Source organism: Nerophis ophidion, linkage group LG25 (assembly GCF_033978795.1).
Source record: "Nerophis ophidion isolate RoL-2023_Sa linkage group LG25, RoL_Noph_v1.0, whole genome shotgun sequence".
Classification (NCBI taxonomy): domain Eukaryota; kingdom Metazoa; phylum Chordata; class Actinopteri; order Syngnathiformes; family Syngnathidae; genus Nerophis; species Nerophis ophidion.
Window position 1 is genome coordinate 21,545,699 of NC_084635.1, and position 26,500 is coordinate 21,572,198.

The window sequence follows — 26,500 nt, forward strand, 5'->3', positions numbered from 1 at the left end:
ATTTTAAAGACTTGGTCTTCACTTCTTTAAATAAATTCATTTATTTATCACTTTGCTTCTTATAACTTTCAGAAAGACAATTTTAGAGAAAAAATACAATCTTAAAAATGATTTTAGGATTTTTAAACACATATACCTTTTTACCGTTTGAATTCCTTCCTCTTCTTTCCTGACAATTTAAATCAATGTTCAAGTAAGTTTATTTTTTTGTTGTAAAGAATAATAAATACATTTTAATTTAATTCTTCATTTTAGCTTCTCTTTTTTTTGAAGAAGAATATTTGTGAAATATTTCTTCAAACTTATTATGATTAAAATTTTAAATATTTTGATATGTAGAATCAAATTTAAATCTTATTTCTAAGTCTTTTGAATTTCTTTTAAAACAAAATTTCTGAAAAATCTGGAAGAATTAATGATTTGTCTTTGTTAGAAATATAGCTTGATCCAATTTGTTATATATTCTAATAAAGTGCAGATTGGATTTTAACCTATTTAAAACATGTCATCAAAATTCTAAAATGAATCTTAATCAGGAAAAATGACTAATGATGTTCCATAAATTATTTTTCAAAATTTTTCGAAAATTTTCGAATTAGCTAGTTTTTCCTTCTTTTTTTCGGTTGAATTTTGAATTTGAAAGAGTCGAAATTGAGGATAAACTATTTTTTTTGTGTTTTCTCCTCTTGTAAACCGTTCAATTAAGTGTTTTTTTCATCATTTATTCTCTACAAAAAAACTTCCGTAAAAGGAAAAAAAATGTACGACGGAATGACGGACAGAAATACCCATTTTTTATATATATATATATATATATATAAGATTTATTTAGTAAAGGTAATTTGAGAAAATTGGCTATTTCTGGCAATTTATTTGTGTATCAAACTGGTAGCCCTTCGCATTAATCAGTCCCCAAGAAGTAGCTCTTGGTTTCAAAAAGGTTGGTGATTTTAAATCAGGTGGTGTCAAACTCAATTACAGAGTGGGCCAAAATTTAAAAGTTAACAAAGCCGCAGGCCAAGGTTGACATCTTCTTCCGCTTATCCGAGGTCGGGTCGCGGGGGCAGCAGCCTAAGCAGGGAAGCCCAGGCTTCCCTCTCCCCACCCACTTCGTCCAGCTCTTCCCGGGGGATCCCAAGGCGTTCCCAGGCCAGCTGGGAGACATAGTCTTCCCGACGTTTCCTAGGTCTTCCCCGTAGGCCTCCTACCGGTTAGACGTGCCCTAAACCAGTGTTTTTCAACCACTGTGCTGCGGCACACTAGTGTGCCGTGAGATACAGGCTGGTGTGCCGTGGGAGATTATCTAATTACACCTATTTGGGTTAAAAATATTTTTTGCAAACCAGTAATTCTAGTCTGCAAATGATGTGTTGTTGTTGAGGGTCTAGAACTCGGCAGAGTAACCGTGTAATACTGTTCCATATCAGTTGGTGGCAGCCAGTAGCTAACTGCTTTGTAAATGTGGGATACAGTGGGAGGTAGTGTGCAGGTAAAAAAGGTGTCCAAGGCTTAAACCAAAAATAAACAAAAGGTGAGTGCCTCTAAGAAAAGGAATTGAAGCTTAGGGAAGGCTGAAAACTGAACTTGCTACAATGTAAACAAAAACAGAATGCTGGACGACAGCAAAGACTTACTGTGGAGCAAAGACGGCGTCCACTATGTACATCCCAACATGACATGACAATCAACAATGTCCCCACAAAGACGGTCACAAACAACTGAAATAGTCCTGATTGCTAAAACAAAGTAGATGCGGGTGATATTGCTCAAAGGAAGACGTGAAACTGCTACAGGAAAATACCAAAAAAAGAGAAAAAGACACCAAAATAGGAGCGCAAGACAATAACTAAAACACTACACACAGGAAAATAGCAAAAAAGTGAAAACTGGTCAAGGTGTGATGTGACAGGTGGTGACAGTACACCTACTTTGAGACAAGAGCATTAGTGATGCATGGTTGGTTATGCTTTAAAGTCATATCCAACAATTGCGACAACCACTTTTTACTGTCAACTGAGTTTTGATTTTGAATGATTTCTGCTGGTGGTGTGCCTCTGCATTTTTTCAACGCAAAAAATGTGCCTTGGCGCAGAAAAGGTTGAAAAACACTGCCCTAAACACCTCCCTAGGGTGGCATCCTGACCAGATGCCCGAACCACCTCATCTGGCTCCTCTCGATGTGGAGGAGCAGCCGCTTTACTTTGAGCTCCTCCCAGATGGCAGAGCTTCTCAGCCTATCTCTAAGGGAGAGCCCCACCACCCGGCGGAGGAAACTCATTTAGGCCGCTTGTACCTGTGATCTTGTCCTTTCGGTCAAAACCCAAAGCTCATGACCAATGGTGAGGATGGGAACGTAGATCGATCGGTAAATTGAGAGCTTTGCTTTCCGGCTCAGCTCCTTCTTCACCACAACGGATCGATACAGCGTCCGCATTACTGAAGACGCCACACTTTTAATAGGGACCCAAACAAGTTTTGCATTGAATATTGAACAAGCCAGGCTTATATAACTATACTGACATGCAAAATCGAGTTTCAAATAATAATAATAATAATGATGATAATAATAATTAGAAAATAGAAATGGCATATCAAATAACATTTAAATAAAAATTGAATGTCTCTTTTCTATTTGCAGACTTCTGAGGTGAATATCAAATAAACTTTTTCCACAGGTTAAAAATACATTTGAAAATAAAATAATAATGAATGAATGAAACATTCAAGCCTAGAAGTAGCAAAAGAAAGTGCATGAATGAATTGTTAATTATGGCTCAGTTTGCTATACTGATTTGCTTTAACACTGAATATGGAACAAGCAACACTTATATAACTTAATGGTGCAAAATCAACTTTCAAAAAACAAAAAAAAACCATGAAAGGTATATTAAATACAATTTAAATAAAAAATCTAATGCCTCTTTTCTATTTGCAGCCTTCTGAGGTAAATATCAACAATAACTTTTTCCACAGGCTAATACATTTTAAAATAAAATAACCATGAGGTGATCGAGTTAGTGCTGCAAGGGTTTCTGGGTATTTGTTCTGTTGTATTTATGTTGCGTTACGGTGCGGTTGTTCTCCTGAAATGTGTTTGTCATTCTTGTTTTGTGTGGGTTCACAGTGTGGCGCATATTTGTAACAATGTTAAAGTTGTTTATACGGCCACCCTCAGTGTGACCTGTATGGCTGTTGACTAAGTATGCTATGCATTCACTCATGTTTGTGTAAAAGCTGCATATATTATGTGCCTGGGCCGGCTAGCTGTTAATATGGAGGAAAAGAGAATGTGACGACAGGTTGTAGAGAACGCTGAAGGCAGCGCCCCCAATATTGTTGTCCAGGTCTAAATAGGGAGAAATTAGGGAGAATGGTTTCCCCAGGAGATTTTCGGGAGGGCCACTGAACTTCAGGAGTCTCCCGGGAAAATCGGGAGGGTTGGCAAGTATGAGTATTAGCGGCGAATGCGGTGTTACAGCGCTGTATAATACCGGCGGGCCAGCTCTAATGTTAATTTGATATTGCCTCAAGGGCCAAATGAAATTACATGGCGGGCCAAAGTTTGACACCCATTTTTTAAATGGATAATTACTGATATTTTTATGGCCTAAGGAAAATATAGACCAGGAGAAAAATGTATTAAATGTCGATATTTATATATGAAATGTAATGTAATCCCCTGATTCTAAATCACAATAAACACTTAACAATAACCTATTTAAATTCAGGTAAAAAATAAGGAAAACGTAAGAAATGCTTAATAAAGTGTAACAAAATAGTGAGAAGTATGCAAACCGAGATTAGTTTTTTGCAGGTGGTAGTTACGTGGTCTGTGTAACATTTAATTAGGTCTGTTATTCTTACTAAGAATGGGAATTATTTTATGTTAGCAGTAATTATTAGTTATTATTATTTTTTTTTTAGCAGCGTGTGCTGCCCTCGGGAATTTTTTTTTGGGGTGATTTAACCCCCAATTCCAATTTTTGATACTGAGTGCCAAGCAGGGAGGCAATGGGTAACTTTTTTTGTGAAGTCATTGGTATGACTCGGCCGGGGCTTGAATGCACAACCTCCCAGTCTCAGGGCGGACACTCTATCCACAAGGCCACTGAGCTGGTGGCCTTGTGGTTAGAGTTTGGGGCACTATAGCTCGGTTGGTAGAGTGGCTGTGCTAGCAACTTGAGGGTTCCAGGTTCGATCCCAAGTTCTGCCATCCTAGTCACTGGCGTTGCGTCTTTGGGCAAGACACTTTATCCACCTGCTCCCGGTGCCATGCACACTGATTTAAATGTAACTTAGATAATGGGTTTCACTATGTAAAGCGCTTTGAGTCACTAGAGAAAAGCGCTATATAAATATAATTCGCAATTATTATTTAAATATTATTGGACCCTATTGTGTGAATGTGAGTGTGAATATTGTCTGTCTGTGTTGGCCCTGCGATGAGGTGGCGATTTGTCCGGGGTGTATGCCGCCTTCCGCCCGTTTGCAGCTAAGATAAGCTCCAGCACCCCCCGCGACCCCGTAAGGGACAAGCGGTAGAAAATGGATGGATGGACTAAATTATTATTTCAAAGAAGCACATTTGTTATATTTTGTTGTTTATTTATTCATATAGTCCTGCACTCTAGTTCCTACTTGTTGTTTCCGTACATCCGATTAAGGAACACATGAGGGTTGAAAAGAAAAGATGAGTACGGCGAAGGACTACGGTCCGTTTGAAAAAAAGAAATCCAAAAAACTGCCCTACTGTTAAGGTGACTTTTCCTGTTAAACGGACAATTTCTTTGCCCTCTGCAGCACTCACTTTTTGTTTCTCTTCTCACTCCATGTAGAAAATCAACAGCAAGATGGCGCAACCAAACTTGATAGTTGATACTGTTAAACGACTGGCCGTTTACCATGACGCTCCCATTGCTCACTGATCACTTCCTGTTTTGCTAGGTTACCAGACCGTGAGTCTCTTCGTTCATGCAACCAACCTTGCTTCATTCTTGCCGGTTTCTTCGACCATAAAAAAATATATGTATATCGAACACATTTTTATTGATACTGATTACCTGTCAATCGCAATATATATTGATATCGTATTATCGGCCCAGCTCTAATTTCTGGTCAACTTCTTGATACTAAGTCGATGGCGCTAAAGATTTTCCGTGTGACCTTATTGTTTAAATTGTTTTAAAAAGGTTGGTAGCATTGGAAAAGCTTGCAAAACAAAGAACCATAAAAAAAGGGTTTCACAGTTACAGTTGATTAAATTGATTAAATTCATGAAATTGGCTTTGGAAGTGATGGAAAATTTGAATGAACATAGCTGGTCTGACTCGATTTGTCAGTCACATCACAAGCGACCAGGCAATAGGCGTGTCCAAAAAAATCAGTTTGCAACTTGATCAATTTAAAATATATTTGACAGACTCACAGATAAATGTATAAATTATGTTATAAAACAGCGATTTGGTTGCTATCTAGATTGCGCATAACTGAATGGTACAAAAATCTAACCAATTTTTTCAATAAACCTGCTCAGTGTCCACCCTGAGACCGGAAGGTCGTGAGTTCAAACCCCAACTGAGTCATACCAAAGACTATAAAAATGGGACCCATTGCCTCTCTGCTGTGCACTTAGCATCAAGGGTTGGAATTGGGGGTTAAATCACCAAACGATGCCAGAGCGCGGCCACCGCTGCTGCTTACTGCTCACCTTACTTCCCAGGGGTTGAAAATGCAGAGGATAATTTCAACACACCTAGTGTGTTTGACTATCGTTGGGATTTTAACTAACTTTATCTTTATAAATTATGTAAGTGAATTGATCTGTTATAGACCATAAACATACATATCTGAAATCCATATACATTATGACTTAACATAATGGTAAATGGTCGTACTTGTATAGTACTTTTCTACCCCTTTTTAAGGAGCCCAAAGCGCTTTGACAGTATTTCCACATTCACCCATTCACACACACTGATGGCGGGATGACTTAACATACTTTTACTGAAGACACTTGTTGATGGAGTAGGAAGGAAAGAGCCACAAATACAGCACCTTTGTACTTTTTTTTTAATACATTATGTTTCTTTATTTTTTAATCAAAGTTTGCAAAGCACTTTGGCATCATGGGTTCTTTTGCAGCTGTTATCTGTTTGGTCACTCGTCTCAGATGGAATGATTCACAGGCAAACAGACAAGTTTGTTATGTACAATGTTCCTGATACGATATATAAAAACTTATCATACGAAAAAGGATACTATTAAAAACTGAGGTAACATATGCTATGTCGTAAATTATCTTAAATTAAAAAAATAGCTTTGGGCCGCAAATAGTCTCTGAGCCAGACTTTGTTCAGCCCTACTTTTCAAAACTTCCAGAGAAGGAGAGGTGGATCATTTTATGGCTTTTTGTCCACAGATTAGCGCTATCATGCTTGGAGGCTTCAAATCAGAGAAGTTAAAAGTCAACCTCCGGCTAGTCGTCCAGAGACTTAAACTCCTTGAGAAGAAGAAAAGTGAGAGTAACCAGTCATTTTTTTAGTTCAACCCGGTCCCAAGTCATATGTCATGTTTCCCTGTTTTTTCTCCAATTATTTTACAATGTAGCTGAGCTTGCCCAAAAGGCTCGCAAGGAGATTGCAGATTACCTGTCGTCAGGAAAAGATGAGCGGGCACGGATCCGTGTGGAGCACATCATCAGGGAGGACTATATGGTGGAAGCCATGGAGATCTTGGAGCTTTACTGTGACTTGCTGCTGACTCGCTTCGGTCTAATTAAGTCTATGAAGTAAGACTTGGTGAACTTTTGCATGTGCATTTCTCCAGTTGTTAAATACTTGTCTTTTATCAGGGAGCTAGATCCAGGCTTGCAGGAGGCGGTGTCCACTCTTATCTGGGCATCCCACCGCCTTGAGGCTCAGGTGTTGGAGTTAAAGATCGTAAGTACTTTCAGCACCAAATCTGGTTTGATTTCTGTTTGTCTAGTTTGGAAGGTTTGATCTTTGAATTACTCCTACAGGTATCAGACCAGTTATGTGCAAAGTATAGCAAGGAATACGGCAAGCTGTGCAGGTCAAACCAGATTGGAACTGTCAATGAACGAGTGAGCATACGTTTCCTGTTACTGCCTTAAAGGAGGACTGCACTTTTTGGGGAATTTTGCCTGTTTTTCACTATCATCATGAAATCATCATGACGTCAGATGTATTTTTCTGTTATGCATTCAAAATATTAAATAAATGCGATCAAAAGTCGGCTTATAATGGAGCCTATAGAAGCCGCTCTATTCTGCCTGTAAAGCTCTTAAAAACATCCAAACACCTCCATTTAGGTTTCATATACACAATATAAGTATATGTAATGTAGTAATGGCCACATTTATAATAACTAGGGGTGTAACGGTACATGTATTTGTATTGAACCGCTTCAGTAGGGGGGTTTCGGTTCGGTTCGGAGGTGTACCGAACGAGTACACATGCTATCAGCGACCGGGCTAGGACAACATGTAAAAGCCAGAGCTGGAAGACCCGTTAAGATTTCCCCTTTGGGAACACTTTGGCCTCGCGATACAACAATGGAGGACGTAGGTTTGCAGACATTGTTCAGCAGCTGCTTCTGACAACACGTCAAACATGTCTTGCACCTTTCCTGCTTCCGGCTCCCAGACCGTAGTCGAGGAGCACTGGGGAGACACTCCTCCAGGGCTGATGTATTCTCGGGGGAAACACCCTTCACTCTACCCGGCAGTGGGTTCCACAGCTCCGGACTCCAGGGTAAATGAAGAGTCCGGCGATTAGTTGCAAATCGTGGCTTTATTGAGGTCCTGCACACAGACAATCCAACAAAACACTAGCCACTCATCGCATTCACGCTACTGCTCCCTCACCTCGTTCACCCACACACTCACCTCACATGCTGTCACATATTAAAGGGCCACACACACATACGCTACTCTCATAACACATGCTAACCCATTTGAAGCGTCACCACAGCATTCAAGCAGCCTCCCCTCGGCGAGTCAGGCAGGGCTAAAGCGATAACAAATATTTTTGTAGCAGCAGATTTAAGTCCATATTGCATTAAAAACAAGATTTTGACCCACTTAGGGTGGAAGAACAATGATCCCATATATCCTCTTACTGCCAAGTTAGCCAGGTTGGGGGGGGGACTGAAAAGTTAATCTGAGGCTCAGTTGACTTGAAACTGTTTAATGTTGCACTTTTTATATGTAGAAGAAAAGTTTTGTCATTTTATTTAATCCGAGCAACAACTTGAGGCAGTTTAATGTTGATTAACGTGGACCCCGACTTAAACAAGTTGAACAACTTATTGGGGTGTTACCATTCAGTGGTCAAATGTACGGAATATGTACTGTACTGTGCAATCTACTAATAAAAGTCTCAATCAATCAATCACAAAAAGCACTTTATATATAGAAAGATTTTGTTAAGAAACCATTATTAGCCATTTCTTTGGTTTTTATTTTATATATGTTGACCACATTAACCCTGGCAATGGACCCTGTGTGTATATGTATGTTATACCATTGTTTACAAATTTGGTAAATAAATAACCAAAAAATGTATATTTTGTTGTTTTCTTACTGTACCGAAAATGAACCGAACCGTGACCTCTAAACTGAGGTACGTCCTGAACCTACATTTTTGTGTACCGTTACACCCCTAATAATATTTATATACAAAGTATTTTGCTCATTGTAATTATATGTGGCACATTGATTTAAAAAACACATCTCAACGTTTGATTTTTTTAACAACCTCACTGATTATTAATCACTGTAGACTTCATGAGAGCCAACAAACATAATGAAACATCACTAATTGTATAAGATATACTGTCATTAAGATGCCAACTGAGGCGATGTTCATATATTCCCATTTAGATTAAGACTGATTTATAATCCTCGCAAAGAAAGGTGGAAGTAAGCATTTTATCATGTTGTTCTCGCCATTTTCCGGGTCCAAATTGGCTGTCAAATGGAATTCTACTTTCCAGGTGAGAGGCATGATTTAAAATCTAGAATAAAGTTGGACGAGCAAGGAAGCAACACATCATTGATCATGTCAACTTTGGCATGCAAGCTCACGGCGCCGCGATAAATTAGCGCTTATAATAACAATATCACCAATACTTGCCTAATATTCAAGTCACAAAATGTAAATGGAGTATCATAAGCACTTTTTGGATGTTTTTTTTTTATTGGGTTGTATCGGCGGAATAGAGAACCTTCCGTTGGCTCCGCTGTAAGCAGACCTTTATTTACGTTTACAAGTTCGAATGCATAAAAAAATACATCTGTTGTCATGTCTTTCATAATGACTGAACAATCGGCAAAATAAAAAAAAAAAGGTGCAGTTTTCCTTTAAGAATGCATGATCATGTAGCCAAGAAAATATTCAAATGCTTCTAATTTGATAATTTGTTTGCAGCTGATGCACAAGCTGAGTGTGGAATCCCCTCCTAAGATCTTGGTGGAGCGCTACCTGATTGAGATAGCCAAGAACTATAATGTTCCGTATGATGCTGATGCGATAGTCAGGGTAGGCACTAAAAAATGTTGCCAGTCAGGATTATGTCATTTGTTTTTTATACTTACAGTTGTGTCATTTTTTTCCTTGACAGCCTGAGGTGAGTCACGGAGGAGAAGCTGACCTGATTGATGTGAACAACTACAAGAAGCCTGGAGGAGGAAGTGGAGGTGGAGGTGGTGGAGGTGGCGGGGGCGGCGGCGGGTTCACTGCTCCAGTCATGCCAATGCACATGCCCATGCCCATGCCCATGCCTATGCCCATGCCTGTACCTTTCAACTACCCACAACCCAAAGGAGCAGTAAGACATTTCTTTTGAAACTGTTTCAAACAATTACATTGCACTTTCCAAAATGTTGTACCACACATGATGTTTTAATGAATAATCATCACCATCAGTTTACACCTCGAGATACATTTAGCATCTTTTTGTATGGTAGTACTTTTTTGTAGTTGCGTACTTATGGATGTTTGACTTTGTTTGTTTAAGATTTTTAATATTCACCATGGGGTACCTTAACAATCTATGAATGCTGATTTCATTACGTTGTAATTTTCTGAACATTGCACTGCTGTGCTAGATTTTGCTTCATTTATTTTGTTCTGAAAAAAAAACAATTACACCGGAAATAAACATATTTAAGTTATTTGTTATGTAAGCTAAACGTGCAAAATAGTTTCCTCCTTAGTTACATTGATATATATTTTGTTGATATTTTTTTCCAAAATTAAATTGAGGATGCTCTATGTGTTATATAGGTTTCGTTTATGTCAACAACCAGTCTAAGTGGCTAACTCATCCAGTCCTGGTCCACCGTGTTCGTAATATTACGTGTTCGGTCACTTCTGTCAACATAAAATGTTGGGCAAAATCACAGCATTTTAATGTGCACAGTGACTTCAAACTAAAAGCATGTTCGTATGAACCTGAATTTTACAAGAACAACTAACAAAATGCAATTTACATTTTTTTTTAAGTTCTTAGCAAAATAGCTAACAGATTAAAGATTTGCGCAAGTACAGACGTTTTGTTATTCTGGTTGAGACATACAACAAAACTACCATAACAGCTCTGTTCGATAAAAGAATAACACAATATAGGAACTCAGAAGAATTCAAATACAAATATTCACGAGTGGAGGAAAACCTGTCAGAAAACTGCAACAAGTGGCAAAAGTCACTGGTTAATGTGCACGCAATGGCTAGTTTTGGTTTAGGCCAGGGGTCGGCAACCTTTACCACTCAAAGAGACATTTTGACCCGTTTCACACCGCTACACCCTCCCCCCACCTCCGTGCGTCGGTTGAGGTGGGCGGGTTTTGATGGTAGCGGGGTGTATAATGTAGCCCGGAAGAGTTAGGGATGCATGGGATTCTGGGTATTTGTTCTGATGTGTTTATGTTGTGTTACGGTGCGGACGTTCTCCCGAAATGTGTTTCTCAATCTTGTTTGGTGTGGGTTCACAGTGTGGCGCATATTAGTAACAGTGTTAAGGTTGTTAATATCACAACCCTCAGTGTAACCTGTATGGCTGTTGAACAAGTATGCCTTGCGTCACTTTCGTGTAATAACAGAGGCTGCATATTACATGTGACCGGCCGGCACGTACATGACAATGTGTAAAGGCGGGTGCGATGACATGTTTCAGAGAGTGCAAATTTCGGCACGCCATCAATATTGTCGTCCGGGTGAAAATCGGAGAAAGTTTTCCTTGGGAGAGGCACTGAAATCCGAAAAACTTCTGGAAAAATTGAGGAGGGGGGTGGCAAGTATGCGGCTGAGCCACATCAAATCGATCAAACAGGCGAATGCTGCTCCGGAGCCGCGGGTTGCTGACCCCTGGTTTAGGCTATGTTGACAACTGTTTATGTGAAACAGGTTCCACTATATCAGAAAATCATTGGCAAAGTAATGCAATAATATTGTGTTGCAGAAAGGGTGGGAATTGTAGAAAGTATTTTACTCCATTTGTCTCGAGTGTGTCTTACTTTCTGAGAACTTGTATTTATGCAGTGTTGCGTTCAAGTATTCAAAACAATGCATTCACTTTGTTTGGCCTGTTTGTTGTTTACCTGCAGGAACCATTTATCCCGCCCGTCGGATCCTACAGCAGCTTCCCGCACCCTGTGGGAGGAGGGCAGCCCCCTCAGCTGCCCACGTTTCCTCCCACATACGAGTCTGTAAGTGACCAAACTTCCCATTCATGAACCCTTCCTGTCACCAAAGACGGACCGATGGACAGGGCAGGGCATCACTCAGGGAAGAGCAGTTTACAAAGCTTTTGCTTCTTCTTCTGGATTTTTATATCCATCCCAGAGTAAGCGTAGTTTCTATTTTGTTGGTGCATCAGAAATAAGCAGCATGAATTGCTTGTATAACCTTTAACAACACAGTGGTCAAACTGACAGACCTGGGTTTTTGTCGCACAAAGCTGAGTGCTGTTGTTAAAGCTGAAAGAAATCGCATGCTCATCAAAGGTGATGGTTTCCCTGGAGCATTTGCTTTTTTTTTTTCTATTCTTGAATTACTAACACGACATAACCTACAATGCATTACAACACTATAAATAATAGGGCTGCACGATTTATAGAAAAATTCTAAGTATGATTTTTGTCTCTAAAAATGCGATTGTGATTTCATTTGGGATTTTTGCATTTTATACACATGAATGCCTAGTGTGTGAATGTTGTCTGTCCATCTGTGTTGGCCCTGCGTTAAGGTGGCGACTTGTCCACGGTGTACCCCGCCTTCCACCTGATTGTAGCTGAGATAGGCACCAGCGACCCCAAAGGGGAATAAGCGGTAGAATATGGATGGATGGATGGCATTTTATACATATAAATAACTAGTGTGTGAATGTTGTCTGTCTATCTGTGTTGGCCCTGCGATGAAGTGGCGACTTGTCCAGGGTGTATCCCGCCTTCCGCCCAAATGCAGCGGAGATAGGCTCCAGCGACCCTCCGGCGACCCCGAATGGGACAAGCGTTAGAAATTGGATGGATGGAATGCATGAGACTGCAAAAATAACAAGTGAAGGAGGAAATGCTACTTTTAAACTGTCAAACAACATATTCTTGTCTCGAGGTGCCACACATTAGATAGATAGATACATAGATAGATAGATAGTACTTTATTGATTCCTCCAGGAAAATTAAAATTCCAGCAGCAGTGTACAGAGTTGAGATCAATTTAAAAAGTGAAGTGAAGTGAATTATATTTATATAGCGCTTTTCTCTAGTGACTCAAAGCGCTTTACATAGTGAAACCCAATATCTAAGTTACATTTAAACCAGTGTGGGTGGCACTGGGAGCAGGTGGGTAAAGTGTCTTGCCCAAGGACACAACGGCAGTGACTAGGATGGCGGAAGCGGTAATCGAACCTGCAACCCTGAAGTTGCTGGCACGGCCGCTCTACCAAGTAAATAATGGGGTTATAAATGGAAACAAAATAGAAAAAATATCACAATAAGAATAAAAATAAAAAGAAACAATGAGAATAAAAATGGAAACAAAATAGAAAAAATATCACAATAAGAATAAAAATTAAAAGCAACAATGGGAATAAAAATATAACAGTAAAATAAGAATACAACAAGAGAAACTAGGTGGTAGTGACCGTGTTATGAAAAAGTATTGCACTGTTATTGTTTTGCATCCCCTGTCATCCTAGTACCCCCATCCCCCTTCCCCAGAAAGGAGTTGTACAGTCTAAAATCATTAGAACAATATACAATAATAACTTAACAATGTGATAAGACACCCATCTTACAGACTGAAAAACGTGAACAATCATATTTCCAGTATCTGTAAAGCTCACGTTTTGTTTGTACACAGGTAGCCAGACAGCATATGTACTGTAGTTGTACTAACACACGTGACGTGCTGCATATTAGTGCTCCAATATTATTACTCGATGGACAGTTGTCCGTTTGGTCAAGTTGGCCGGGGACATTTTTTTTCCAGTTGATTTTGGGTACGCACTACATTTATGGCGGCATAATTTGGCTCCAGTAATATATGGAGCATGAACTACTGCTTTTAGACGCGAGCACAAAGGAAGGGTGAGAAGTTGGAGGGGACGGAAGCCGGGAGAGTGAGGTCGGCGTTACTTGAAGCTGTAAATCTGGAACGTGAAGCCGAGCTATTTGGAGATGGAGTGCTTACCCAAATAAATTGCATTGGCACATGCACTGGACCAAAACGACAAATGTCCATCGAGTGAGTGACTTTAATACCGATCATGATACACGCAGCACGTCATGCGTGTTATTACAACTGCATATGCTGTCTGGTTAGCTGTGTATAGATAAAACATGAAATGTGGCCTATTACTTTACTCAAATATGATTGTTCACATTTTTCAGACAGTAAGATTGATGTCCTATCGTATCACAAACGCAAACGCGTTTCGTGCTGACATAAAAGCGACCTTATCTCTTTCCTTAGCTAACTTTTATGGCTATGTGTTACTATGCTAGATAAAGAGTTCCTCAGTGTTCTCTTTTACAAAAACAATGTCGCTACAGCTTGGTTACACAGGTTCCGGAAGAAAAATTAAGTATTGTAGAGGGTTTTTGAATGCATTTTTTAAAGTTATATAGGGGTAGAAATGATTACTCCCATTAGCTGCATTTTTAGCCAGCAAAAATGAGCCAATTTTTTTACAAATTAGAATGCAAAAAACCCTAAAAACATTTGTCTTCTTGTCTCTCATAATGTTTGTGAACGATAGGTAAAATAAAAACATAAGTGCAGCTCCCCTTTAAGGAAATGTTGAAAATCTTAAAGTGCACTTTTTTCCAAGTTGGAAAAAGTATGTTGGGTTGTCTTTTTTTGTTGTTGCCAATAAGGTCTGTCATGCCTGTTTGTCCGTGTTGATGCGCTCATATTGCCCAGCCAATTTGAAGCTGAAATACAGTGGGGCAAAAAAGTATTTAGTCAGCCACCGATTGTGCAAGTTCTCCCACTTAAAATGATGACAGAGGTCTGTAATTTTCATCATAGGTACACTTCAACTGTGAGAGACAGAATGTGAAAAAAAAAATCCAGGAATTCACATTGTAGGAATTTTAAAGAATTTATTTGTAAATTATGGTGGAAAATAAGTATTTGGTTAACCATTCAAAGCTCTCACTGATGGAAGGAGGTTTTGGCTCAAAATCTCACGATACATGGCCCCATTCATTCTTTCCTTAACACAGATCAATCGTCCTGTCCCCTTAGCAGAAAAACAGCCCCAAAGCATGATGTTTCCACCCTCATGCTTCACAGTAGGTATGGTGTTCTTGGGATGCAACTCAGTATTCTTCTTCCTCCAAACACGACGAGTTGAGTTTATACCAAAAAGTTCTATTTTGGTTTCATCTGATCACATGACATTGTCCCAATCCTCTGCTGTATCATCCATCTATCCATTTTGGTATAAACTCAACTCGTCGTGTTTGGAGGAAGAAGAATACTGAGTTGCATCCCAAGAACACCATACCTACTGTGAAGCATCTTTCCACCTCCATGCTTACGGTTTTCCTTAATCACTTTTGTTTGGCCATTTTGCAAAGGACGCAAGACTCAATAATTCTGATTGGGTAACGTGTCTGTCAATCAAATGCCGGTGACGGCGGAGAAAAAAAGCCCCCCACCTCTCGTGGTTAAGTAACCAAACTAATCAAAACCTCGTAGTGGGTTTGATGTCGATTAATCGTGCAGCCCTAATGGATGAAGAGGGCACTGTCACAAACACTCTTCTTCTCTTTCAGATTGACGACCTAAAAAACTCACATCCTCCTCCTTTCCAGGCTGTAGGTAAGTCCTACCGAGTAAACTATATATAAAAAAAAAAAAAAAAGGGTTGTACTTGTATAGCGCTTTTCTACCTTCAAGGTACTCAAAGCGCTTTGACACTACTTCCACATTTACCCATTCACACACACATTCACACACTGATGGAGGGAGCTGCCATGCAAGGCACCAACCAGCACCCATCAGGAGCAAGGGTGAAGTGTCTTGCTCAGGACACAACGGACGTGACGAGGTTGGTTCTAGGTGGGATTTGAACCAGTGACCCTCGGGTTGCGCACAGCCACTCTCCCACTGCGCCACGCCGTCCCCATATACAGTTTGAATACAGTTTATTATGGGATTTGTTCACAATATGGAACTGACAAGAACAGAAACCATAATATAACATACCTACCGTATTTTTCGGACTATAAGTCGCAGTTTTTTTCATAGTTTGGCCGGGGGTGCGACTTATACTCAGGAGCGACTTATGTGTGAAATTATTAACACACTACAGTAAAATATCAAATATTATTTAGCTCATTCACGTAAGAGACTAGACGTATAAGATTTCATGCGATTTAGCAATTAGGAGTAACAGATTGTTTGGTAAACGTATAGCATGTTCTATATGTTATAGTTATTTGAATGACTCTTACCATAATATGTTACGTTAACATACCAGGCACCTTCTCAGTTGGTTATTTATGCGTCATATAACGTACACTTATTCAGCCTGTTGTTCACTATTCTTTATTTATTTTAAATTGCCTTTCAAATGTCTATTCTTGGTGTTGGGTTTTATCAAATAAATTTCCCCCAAAAATGCGACTTATACTCCAGTGCGACTTATATATGTTTTTTTCCTTCTTTCTTATGCATTTTCGCCAGGTGCGACTTATACTCAGAAAAATACAGTATATATTCATATATTCATGAATCTGTTAAGGCCCTGAAATCTTAAAGCTCTGGTTGACATTGCTTAAAAGTCGGCAACGGTACTTCTGAATTGGCAGACCGGGGTGGTGGTGCCCCCTTTTTGAAAGAAGGTTAAGCATATGGTGTGTTCTAATCACACTCCTGAACCTCCTCGAGACGTCTATTCCAGAGTGCTCTGAAGAAGATACGATTGTTAGTCAAACTTTAGATACAGGAGGTTATATGTGGTTTCTGTCCTGCTTGTGGAACACTGGACCAGCTCTACACCCTTGCAAGGCTACTGAAGGGTGTGTGGTAGTTTGCCTTACCAATCGACATGTGCTTGGTAGGATTGGAAACACGTTTGCCCTTGTCCCTCATATGCCATGTTGGATATGTTCTGAGGGTACAGAATTTTTAGTACGCTCCTACAAGACATTCAGTTTGAGTACAATTGTAGCAGGATCCTGGTTTATTATTCCAACAGTAAGTCTTCACTGTAAAGGCTTCCCTTTATCGGTTCTGTTCATAGATTTCAAGGAAATAATCTCTAAGCGCAGCCAATGCAATGAGTGTTTCCAAATTCTGGGCCTGAGAATGTCATATCTATTGTTTGCAGATGATGTGGTCCTATTGGCCTCATCAAGCTGTTGCCGTCAGCGTTTATTAGGGCATGCCTCACTTGAAAGAGTTCAAGTATTAAGGGATCTTGTTTATGACTGAAGAAAGGTTTGAGGGATGGACAGATGTAGCGATCGCTGTACTGAACTGTCGTGGATGAAAACAACGCTCTCGATTTACTACATTCTTACTTTCACCTATGGCCACAAGCTTCAGGCAGTCACCCAAAGAGTTACAATAAATACAAGCAGCCAAAATGAGTTCCCTGCGCCGGGTGACTGGACTCACCCTAAGAAATAGAGTGAGTAGCTCGGAGTAGAGCTAAGAGACACTTGACAGGTCCTGGGCATGTTGTTAAAAATACAGTTGTGATCAATATTATTCAACCCCCACACAATTTTGGTGTTTTAGCCAGTAAGACTTTTATTCCGTATTTTGTTTATAGTCATATCAAATAAAGATGCATTAAATAGACAAATGCAACTTGAATTACAACATTACATTATGTAACATACCAAACAGTGTCATTTCTCTTAATATCTCATTGACAAAATTATTCAACCCCTTGTAGATCATAACTCTTAAGAACAGAATTTGAATAAGGTCTTTTCAATCAGGTGTTAAAAACACCTGTAGATGTGATTAGAACCATAACGAGCAACAATTAAACTGATTATAAAAAACTGTGACGCTCAGCTTCTTGTAGAGGGTCAATGGTGTATTTGCAAAATGGTGAAGTCCAGGGAGTGGTCAAAACAGTCAAGAGAGGAGGTAATTTCACTTCATAAAAAAGGATATGGATATAAGATAATAGCAAAGACATTACACATTCCAAGAGACACAGTGGGGAGCATAATTTGCAAGTTCAAAGCCAAAGGCACAGTGGAAACACTACCTGGCCGTGGTAGAAAGAGGATGCTGTGTGCAACTGCTGTCCGGTATTTGAAGCGTACAGTGGGGAAAAACCCCCAGGTAACAGCTGAGGAACTACAACAGGACATTGCAGAGGGGGAACGCAGGTTTCGTCCCAGACAATAAGGCGCGGACTACGAGATGAAGGCCTCCATGCCAGAACTCCCAGGCGCACCCCACTTCTGACTACCAGGCACAAGAAAAATAGACTCCAGTATGCCAAAAATCATCTGGACAAACCCCAAAGGTTTTGGGAAACTGTTCTATGGAGTGATGACAGAAAAGTGGAACTCTTTGGGCCTATGAATCCACGTTATGTCTGGAGGAGAAAAAATGAAGCTTACAAAGAGAAGAACACCTTGCCTACTGTTAAGCATGGTGGGGGGGTCAATCATGCTCTGGGGCTGTTTCTCTGCCTCAGGTACCGGGAATCTCCAGCGCGTTCAAGGCATTATGAATTCTATTTCCTACCAGGATATATTAGCTGCACATGTCATGAAGTCAGTGATGAAGGTGAGGCTTGGGAGACGTTGGACCTTCCAACAGGACAACGATCCCAAGCATACCTCCAAATCAACATCAGAGTGGTTGCAGAAGAAGGGCTGGAAGACTCTGGAGGGGCCTTCACAGTCGCCAGACCTAAATCCTATAGAAAACCTGTGGTGGGACTTGAAGAAGGCAGTCGCAGCACGCAAGCCCAAGAATATGAATGAACTGGAGGCCTTTGCCCAAGAGGAATGGGCTAAAATACATGTAGATGGTTGCAAGAAGCTTGTGTCCGGTTATGTATCACGTTTGAAGGATGTCATTACTGCCAAAGGGTGTTCTACTAAGTACTAAAGATGCATGTAACTGGGGGGTTGAATCATTTTCTCAATGAGATATTAAGAAAAATTTCCTTTTTTGGTATTTTGTAAAATACAGTGTTACAATTTAAGTTGCATTTGTCTATTTGACACATGTTTATTTGATATGACTATAAACAAAATACGGAAGTCCAACCTGCTAAAATACCAAAATTGTGTGGGGGTTGAATAATTTTGATCACAACTGTAGTCCTGGACGCCTCCCTGGTGAGGTCTTCCAGGCATGCCCAGCCAGAAGGTTGCCCCAGGGTAGACCCAGGACACGCTGGAGGGATTATGCCTCGCTGTTCCTCAGGTGAAACTACTGAGACCACTGCCCTCAAGACCCGACGAAGCGCTAGAAAATGTATCTGGGTTTTTGATTTACAATACACAGATAATTTTAAACAGACCACAAATTGCTGTATTTTATGAATTAAATGTAATTTTTGGCTTTTCCCCTAACCTCCCAAGAGCTATGTGGTTAGAATCCCTTTTGATTAGATTAAGCACATAGGACAAACATGGTCAGTCACTGCATATTTTTCCGCAGGTCCTTCATCACAGATATATGACAACACCACCCTCCCAGATCTTCCCTCTGTCCCTGACTCGCTTCCCACCTCCTCCTTCGGCGGAAACACCACTTCAGATGACCTCGACTTTGATGACTTGTCACGACGCTTTGAAGAGCTGAAGAAGAAGACCTAAGAGGGGTTTTTTTTTTGGTTCCACGTCATTGAAGACCAACATGTGGGCTGGTGGTTCTGTGGGAAGTAAATCTTGCTTAAGGCTCAGAATTGGCTATTTATATACAAATCATATATTTACTTTTACCTTACATAGAAAAGGTTATGATTGCAAACAGTCTGGTGTTTTGACTTTTTATCTATTTTACTTTTTTGGAGTTTCCCTGTTTAAACACTTCCTTTTCCCTGGTGTGACATACTTTGCAATGAAGTAGTTTTATCTGTCAAACACAGCAGTCAGGCCGTCCTTGACTGTTCTTTGCACATTATGACGTAACGCTGTGATCTGTGTTTCCTCCTAGACCTGTCCAACAAGTCCGACTTCCCCGTCTACCTCGATAGGTGTTTCTGTTAAGGTTTCTGTTGCGATAGCTCTATTCATTGTGTTCACCACACATAGAAGCCATAAAGACACATGGCATTTGTGTGACAACCCATAGCAGAGAAGAACATTGTCTTTTTATGTATATATATATATATATGTGTGTATACATATGTGTGTATATATAAATATATATATATCTCTGATTACACAGCCTGATTTTATATCTATATATTAAGCCCAAAGAGAGGTTGTAGTTCTCTATGTGTCTCCACACATCTTCCTTCCACTGTATGTTTACCGCTGTATTTGCCTTAAACTGTACACTCCCACTCGAGGCCTGCTTGATCTACAAGGATAGCACATCAAGAACAAATGGTTTGGTTTTGATTAGCTGGTGAGAAGTGGCAGTGACATTTGTCATGCACTTGTCATGAGTTTTCCAACCTGACCACACCTAGCTCAGCTTGTTTATTGAGAAGAGCCTTGAATTATTCGGCACTTTCCGGAAAGAAGATGTAAAAGCTAACGAGGAGAGTAAATAACACTACCAAAACTGCTTTTGGATTATTGGACAATGTTACCTTTTGTACAATAAACATTTAATACAAGTATGAATTTGCCAAAGTACTGTCTGTATGTTTCTAAGGTTGTTTTTCAAAATGGCGTGCTTTCAAAGGACTTTTCTGCTCAACCCTTAAGTCTACTTAACTCGGCGATGACAAATGACGTGCTAAAAAAGTGTTTTAAGTCAGATATCTTTTTCTTTTTTAACTTTCAACGCTTTAAATTCTTCAACAGCAGCATACCTATCCATAGATTTTTTTAATTATATATTTGTAATGTTTTATGCCTTTTGTAAAAAAAAAATAAATAAAAACATTTCCTATTAAAGTTAAAGTCCCACTGATGGACGGACACACACACACACACACACACACACACTAGGTTTGGTGAAATTACCCTCTGCAATACCCCTGGGAATTGAGGGGAGCAGCGAGCAGCAGTGGTGGCCGTGCTTGGAATCATTTTGGTGATTTAACCTCCAATTCCAACCCTTAATGGTGAGTGCCAAGCAGGGAGGTCTTTTTATAGTCTATGGCAGGGGTGGGCATCACGTCGATCGCGAGCTACTGGTCGATCACAAGCCAGGCATTAAAAAAACAGACATAAAAATGTGCTATCATCAATCTTCACCAAGACTTCACTTTCGTCAGTTGTTTGACATTCTCGGCACCCGAGGATCTTGTGAGATGACGCTGGCTGCTGCGAGCTCATTATTAAAAAAAAAATCACTGACAGGACAGACGGAGAGAAACACTTTTGATTTCAACAGACTCTTGGGCCGTACCTGCTGTCAAAACTCTAAAGGCCGACTGCACAGTTCCTGTCTTCACCATAAAAGACCTGCTTCATCCTGCCTGTGCTAACAAAATAAAAGTCAGAAAGCTAGCGTGCACAAGCTTGCAAGCTAGGAGTTTGATGCCAATGTATTTCTCCCCCACCCTCAGCGACCGCTCCCTCTCCTCGCTCGCCCACACACTCACTGACGTCACTCACCTGCTGACACATTAAAGGGCCACACACATATGCTACTCTCATAACAAAGTGTTTATTAAAAACGATTATGCAAGTTGGACAAATGAGATACCAAATCCAACCACTTTCATGTGGTATTGGACAGAAAGAAGGACTTTTTTTCTCCATTTGAAAATGCGGACGTTATCAGCACCACTGTCTAATTCCAATCAATGCAAGTCATCAGAATCAAATACACCAACTTATATTCTTGTCTTCATGAAAGAAAGGAATCTATGTGTGTTAAACATGTTTGTATTAAGATTAAACACCATTAACTTGTTAACAAAAATGTCTCTTTCATAAATAAATAAATCTAAATCTAAAATATGAATGATGAATGACTTGGTCAATTAAAAAGTAGCTCGCCTGGTCTATGGTATGACTTGGCTGGGGTTTGAACTCATTGGTAAACACAAAATATGCATTATTTCCAAAAACAAGTTTTTTTTTCTCCGATGAGGCAATGACAGCCTTTATCAAGTAAATAATTAATAACAACACTGATCTTAATGCCTTATTATTTTTGGAACGGCAGGTTTTTCCCAAAACTCACCCCATCTTTTCTCAGCCAAAAAATGGACATGCTCAAGAAAGTGTCATAAGTATTATTTATTAAAATAAAAAAAAGTATTTTAGCTTCCAACTGTTTAAATGTTTTAGCAGCTTCAAAACTATCCATATATATTTATTTTTACATTTAATTGCCGTTTTTGTAAAAAAAAACAAAAAAACATTAATGGGGAAACCAGTGGCAGGCTGTGTGTTTTCCCACCTCGGCTTTCAGTGATGTCCGACTTCTCAAAATACCATAATTAATGTCACCAAATGACCATTGCTGGAAAAATACTATACAGAAAAACACTTACACCCTACTGGGCATTGACAGTGTACAAAACGGGTTATTTTCTGGCGCATTTAAAAATCTATTAAATCGCATCAGCCATTAAAACATATACCATACATTTCTCTGTTTGGCTCATGCAACTGCCTGTCAATAAAATTTGATTCAAAGTCCACGCTTCTCAAAGATATATTAACTCCTCTGACCACATCCATCCATCCATCCATCCATCTTCTTCCGCTTATCCGAGGTCGGGTCACGGGGGTAACAGCCTAAGCAGGGAAACCCAGACTTCCCTTTCCCCAGCCACTTCGTCTAGCTCTTCCATATGATGGCGACAAATACACATGAAACAATGTTAATTAAATGACAAGCATGAGACTTTAACAACAAGAATTTACAACTTTTAGTTGTAACACAACAGCTACAGTCAACAACTTGTGATCTGATAACAAACTTGTGGAGAGGCGGAGCCGACGGCGGGGCAGGGGCGCAGCGTGCAAGATGGCGGCAAAGAGGCGAAGGAGGCAGAGGATGCGGCGGAGCGGAGAGCGACGCCGCCCCCGCTATCCAATTCAGGTGCGTGGCTCCCACACTGGGAAATTAACATTTCTCCTGACAATGTATAAAAGAGGAGAAGCAGGAGAGAACAGAGAAGGAGTTGGAGAGTCCGTGGCACATGCAGCGCAAGAGCGACAGGGAGAAGACGGCGACGATGAAAGCGACCGAAAGGCGAGCAGCAGAGGAGGAGCTGAAAAGCAACCTGGCAAAAGACTTGTGTTATTGAAAAATAAACAAAAGTCAAACCTGCTCGAGCGAGATGTCCTTCCTTGGTGGTCAGTGGAACCCGCACGACAGGAAGAGTCTGTCACAAAACTATGCAATATTTCCAAAAATGAGTCGCAAAGTGGAATACTTTAAATGAGGTTATTACAGCCTTTAATAGGCATACTTGCCAACCAGGGGCGTCACTAGACCTAATACTGTACTGGGGCACACCTGGGGCACAAATAATTCATGTGAGCGTGCAAAGCGCGCAAGCAAAAACATTTTTAGCACTTATTTATCATAAAAAATACATAAATAGTGCTTTAAACTATGAAATCATATCAGATTATGTTGTATGGATCTTTGATTAACCACCTGAAATTAACTAATGCATTTGACCTACTTGTGCACTTTTTTACTCCAGACTTCTAAACTGCTACTGGTAAAAGCAAAAAGGAAGAGCAATGAATCTTTTTGAAATATTTATTGCAGTAATCATCTGCAAATTTAACATCTACAAAAGTAAAACAAAAAATAAAGCACCCCTACATCTCTGGGTTCTTTTATATTATTTAATTTCCATTTATGGCAATGTGGCGAATCCTATTTCAGATACACAAAACTATTAAATATACACAAAACAATAAAGCCACAGTAGTAGAATAAATGAACAACTTTTGTGTGTCTGTTCAGGGAATCATGTTCTGAGAAGTAAACTGTAACGTCTCCTTTTCATTTTTGCAAAGTGGTCAATCACTCTGGACAGACATGGAAATATTACAGTAACTGTTATACAGTTGACCAGTGGTTCCCAACTGCTGGGTCGTGACATAAAAGTGGATTGTGTGTCATTTTCAGTGAGTCGCAATCAGATGTGTGCGTGAAAAAAAAAAAGTTTAGGGAGAAAAAAATTAAATTGTAGCAACAAAACCAGATTATTTTAGCCTTTTTTTTAGTGGCTATTAGTGAGTCTTTTAGCAAAAGGCAAACCGACTAACAAGTTGGAGGAGGACTCAGGACAGACATGGAAATATATTTAAAAAAAATCTAAATGGGGAAACAAAACCCGATATTTTCAGCCATCTTTCTGAAAACAAATACAGAATTCTTAATATTTTTTCTGGAAACAAAACCAGATGCTTTAGCTGTAGCCATTTTTCTGGTGACAAAACAAGATTATTTTAGTCAAAGTCACACCGATTAACAAGACAAGTTTACTGTGCTATTTTTCTGTGAAATAAACTTGAATTATTTAAAAATTGGCTCACGACTTGATGATATGGAAAAAAAATGTTCTTCCTGAAGATAAACCATTTGAGAAGCACTCAACTCACACATGCTGACTCCAAATCATCATTGATGCAGAACCAGCAGACAATAACCAACATTATGTTTCATGTTCATTGGAAATTGCCCCGACAGCTCGTACAGCAATTGAATATGTTTGTCTTGAAACAAGGACTATCGTTAGCCAACTTAGCATCAACTTAAGACAATGATGTTGCCTAGCTAGCTAGGACTTCACTTACATCTCTCATTCCTCCTGCTTCTTCAAGGCTGCGGGCGAATAACTTTCTGATATCCATCTAGGAGTTACAGTTTGAGTCAAATCAAAATCAAAATAATGCAATTAACAAATTGTTGTTGGCTAACGTTACCTACCTCAGCAGTCTCTCTCTCTCTCTCTCTCTCTCTCTCTCTCAACCGAAGTCTGATCCACAGGTGAATAAATTACCATATTAATTAGCCATGTGCTCATTGTTACGTGGAGTGAATACAGTAGCAATCAATTACCATACTAAGTAGTATGTGCGCTGTTGTCTATGTTATGTAGACTTACAACTCTGAAGCGTTTTTTTTTTTTATTGGTGAAATTTTTACTGGGGCACTGCAGATCAACAGTGGGGCACGTGCCCCAGTGAAATATGTCTGGCGACGCCCCTGGGGCCAACCCTCCTGATTTTCCCGGTAGACTCCCGAATTTCAGTGCCCCTCCCGAAAATCTCCCGGGGCAACCATTCTCCCGAATTTCTTCCACTTTCCACCCGGACAACAATATTGGGGGCGTGCCTTAAAGGAGACTATTATATATGTTTCCGTCATCCATAGGTTTATCTATAACCCATAAAGTAGGCAAGCATGGAGCTATTTCTCAGCGTGTTTTTATTCCAGCCGGCACGTTAATACACTGACACACAACATCCGGATTCCCATCATGCATTGCTTCGAAACGACGACAAGTAGTAATGTCCAAAAACGTAACAGAGACAAAGCAGAAGAACGAAGAAGAGACATGGCGACGACAAGTAAGAAGAAGAAGTACGCTTGCAAGTTCCAAAATGATTGGAAAAAAATAATTTCAGTTCATCCAGGACAGCTCGAAGGGGAAGAAAGTATGATGGCTGCAAATTATGTTGATCAGACTTCTCCATTGAACACAGAGGCCGAACGGATATACTCATTCATGAACGGATTATATATACCGTATTTCCTTGAATTGCCGCAGGGCATTTAGTATGCGCCTGCCTTGAATTACTGCCGGGTCAAACTCGCATCGCAAAATAATTAGCGCATGCTTAATATTAGCGCCTGGTCAAACTCGTGACGTCTCGAGTGACACTTTCCCTGTCATAATTTTCAAAATGGAGGAGGCTGATTTCAATACCGGTAATTTGAAATCGCATAAAGGGAAGAAGATTAAGAGTTATTCAGTAGGATTTAAGGTCCAAGCTTACATCACACTAAATTTTTTACTGCATGCCTTTGGTAAGTGCCGGAGTCAGAAGAGGTTTTAAAATAATTAGCCCATGCTTACTTTTACCGCATGCCTTTGTTGTAAGCGCAGGAGTGCGAAGAGGTTTTAAATTAATTAGCGCCCCGGCGGCAATTCAAGGAAATACGGTATATATATATATATATATATATATATATATATATATATATATATATATATATATATATATATATATACATACATAAGAAATACTTGAAAATATATACACTCTTCCCCCACCTCAACAGGTCTTAACGTTGGCAAGTATGTTAATAGGTCAATAACCAATAATACAACTGATTTTAACCCCAATATATACTTACAGTGGGGCAAACAAGTATTTAGTCAGCCACAGATTGTGCAAGTTTTCCCACTTAAAATGATGACAGAGGTCTGTAATTTTCATCATAGGTACACTTCAACTGTGAGAGACAGAATGAGAACAAAAAAAAATCCAGGAATTCACATTGTAGGAATTCATTTGTAAATTATGGTGGAAAATAAGTATTTGGTCAACCATTCAAAGCTCTCACTGATGGAAGGAGGTTTTGGCTCAAAATCTCACGATACATGGCCCCATTCATTCTTTCCTTAACACGGATCAATCGTGCTGTCCCCTTAGCAGAAAAAACGCCCCAAAGCATGATGTTTCCACCCTCATGCTTCACAGTAGGTATGGTGTTCTTGGGATGCAACTCAGTATTCTTCTTCCTCCAAACACGACGATTTGAGTCTGCCTTAGCACCGCCGGTAAAATGTGCAGACCAAACGATCGGAACTTTCGCATCTTGTGACACTGGAGCAACTTAAAACCTGTCGATTGGTAAGTGTTTGTTTGACATTA

At 39.8% G+C, this 26,500-nt stretch overlaps 1 protein-coding gene across 1 annotated transcript in view; it reads left to right on the plus strand.

The window, feature by feature from the left end:
• LOC133542833 (IST1 homolog) overlaps window positions 1-20,311 on the plus strand; it is a 21,103-nt gene extending 792 nt beyond the window's left edge. Inside the window, exons 2-10 of the mRNA XM_061887028.1 lie at window positions 6,419-6,515; window positions 6,607-6,787; window positions 6,851-6,938; window positions 7,019-7,102; window positions 9,450-9,560; window positions 9,643-9,849; window positions 11,627-11,728; window positions 15,305-15,350; window positions 19,176-20,311. Coding sequence (XP_061743012.1) covers window positions 6,431-6,515; window positions 6,607-6,787; window positions 6,851-6,938; window positions 7,019-7,102; window positions 9,450-9,560; window positions 9,643-9,849; window positions 11,627-11,728; window positions 15,305-15,350; window positions 19,176-19,333 — 1,062 coding nt within the window. The 5' untranslated portion in view covers window positions 6,419-6,430 and the 3' untranslated portion in view covers window positions 19,334-20,311. The remainder of the gene's footprint in view (window positions 1-6,418; window positions 6,516-6,606; window positions 6,788-6,850; window positions 6,939-7,018; window positions 7,103-9,449; window positions 9,561-9,642; window positions 9,850-11,626; window positions 11,729-15,304; window positions 15,351-19,175) is intronic.
• The last annotated feature ends 6,189 nt before the right edge of the window (window positions 20,312-26,500 follow it).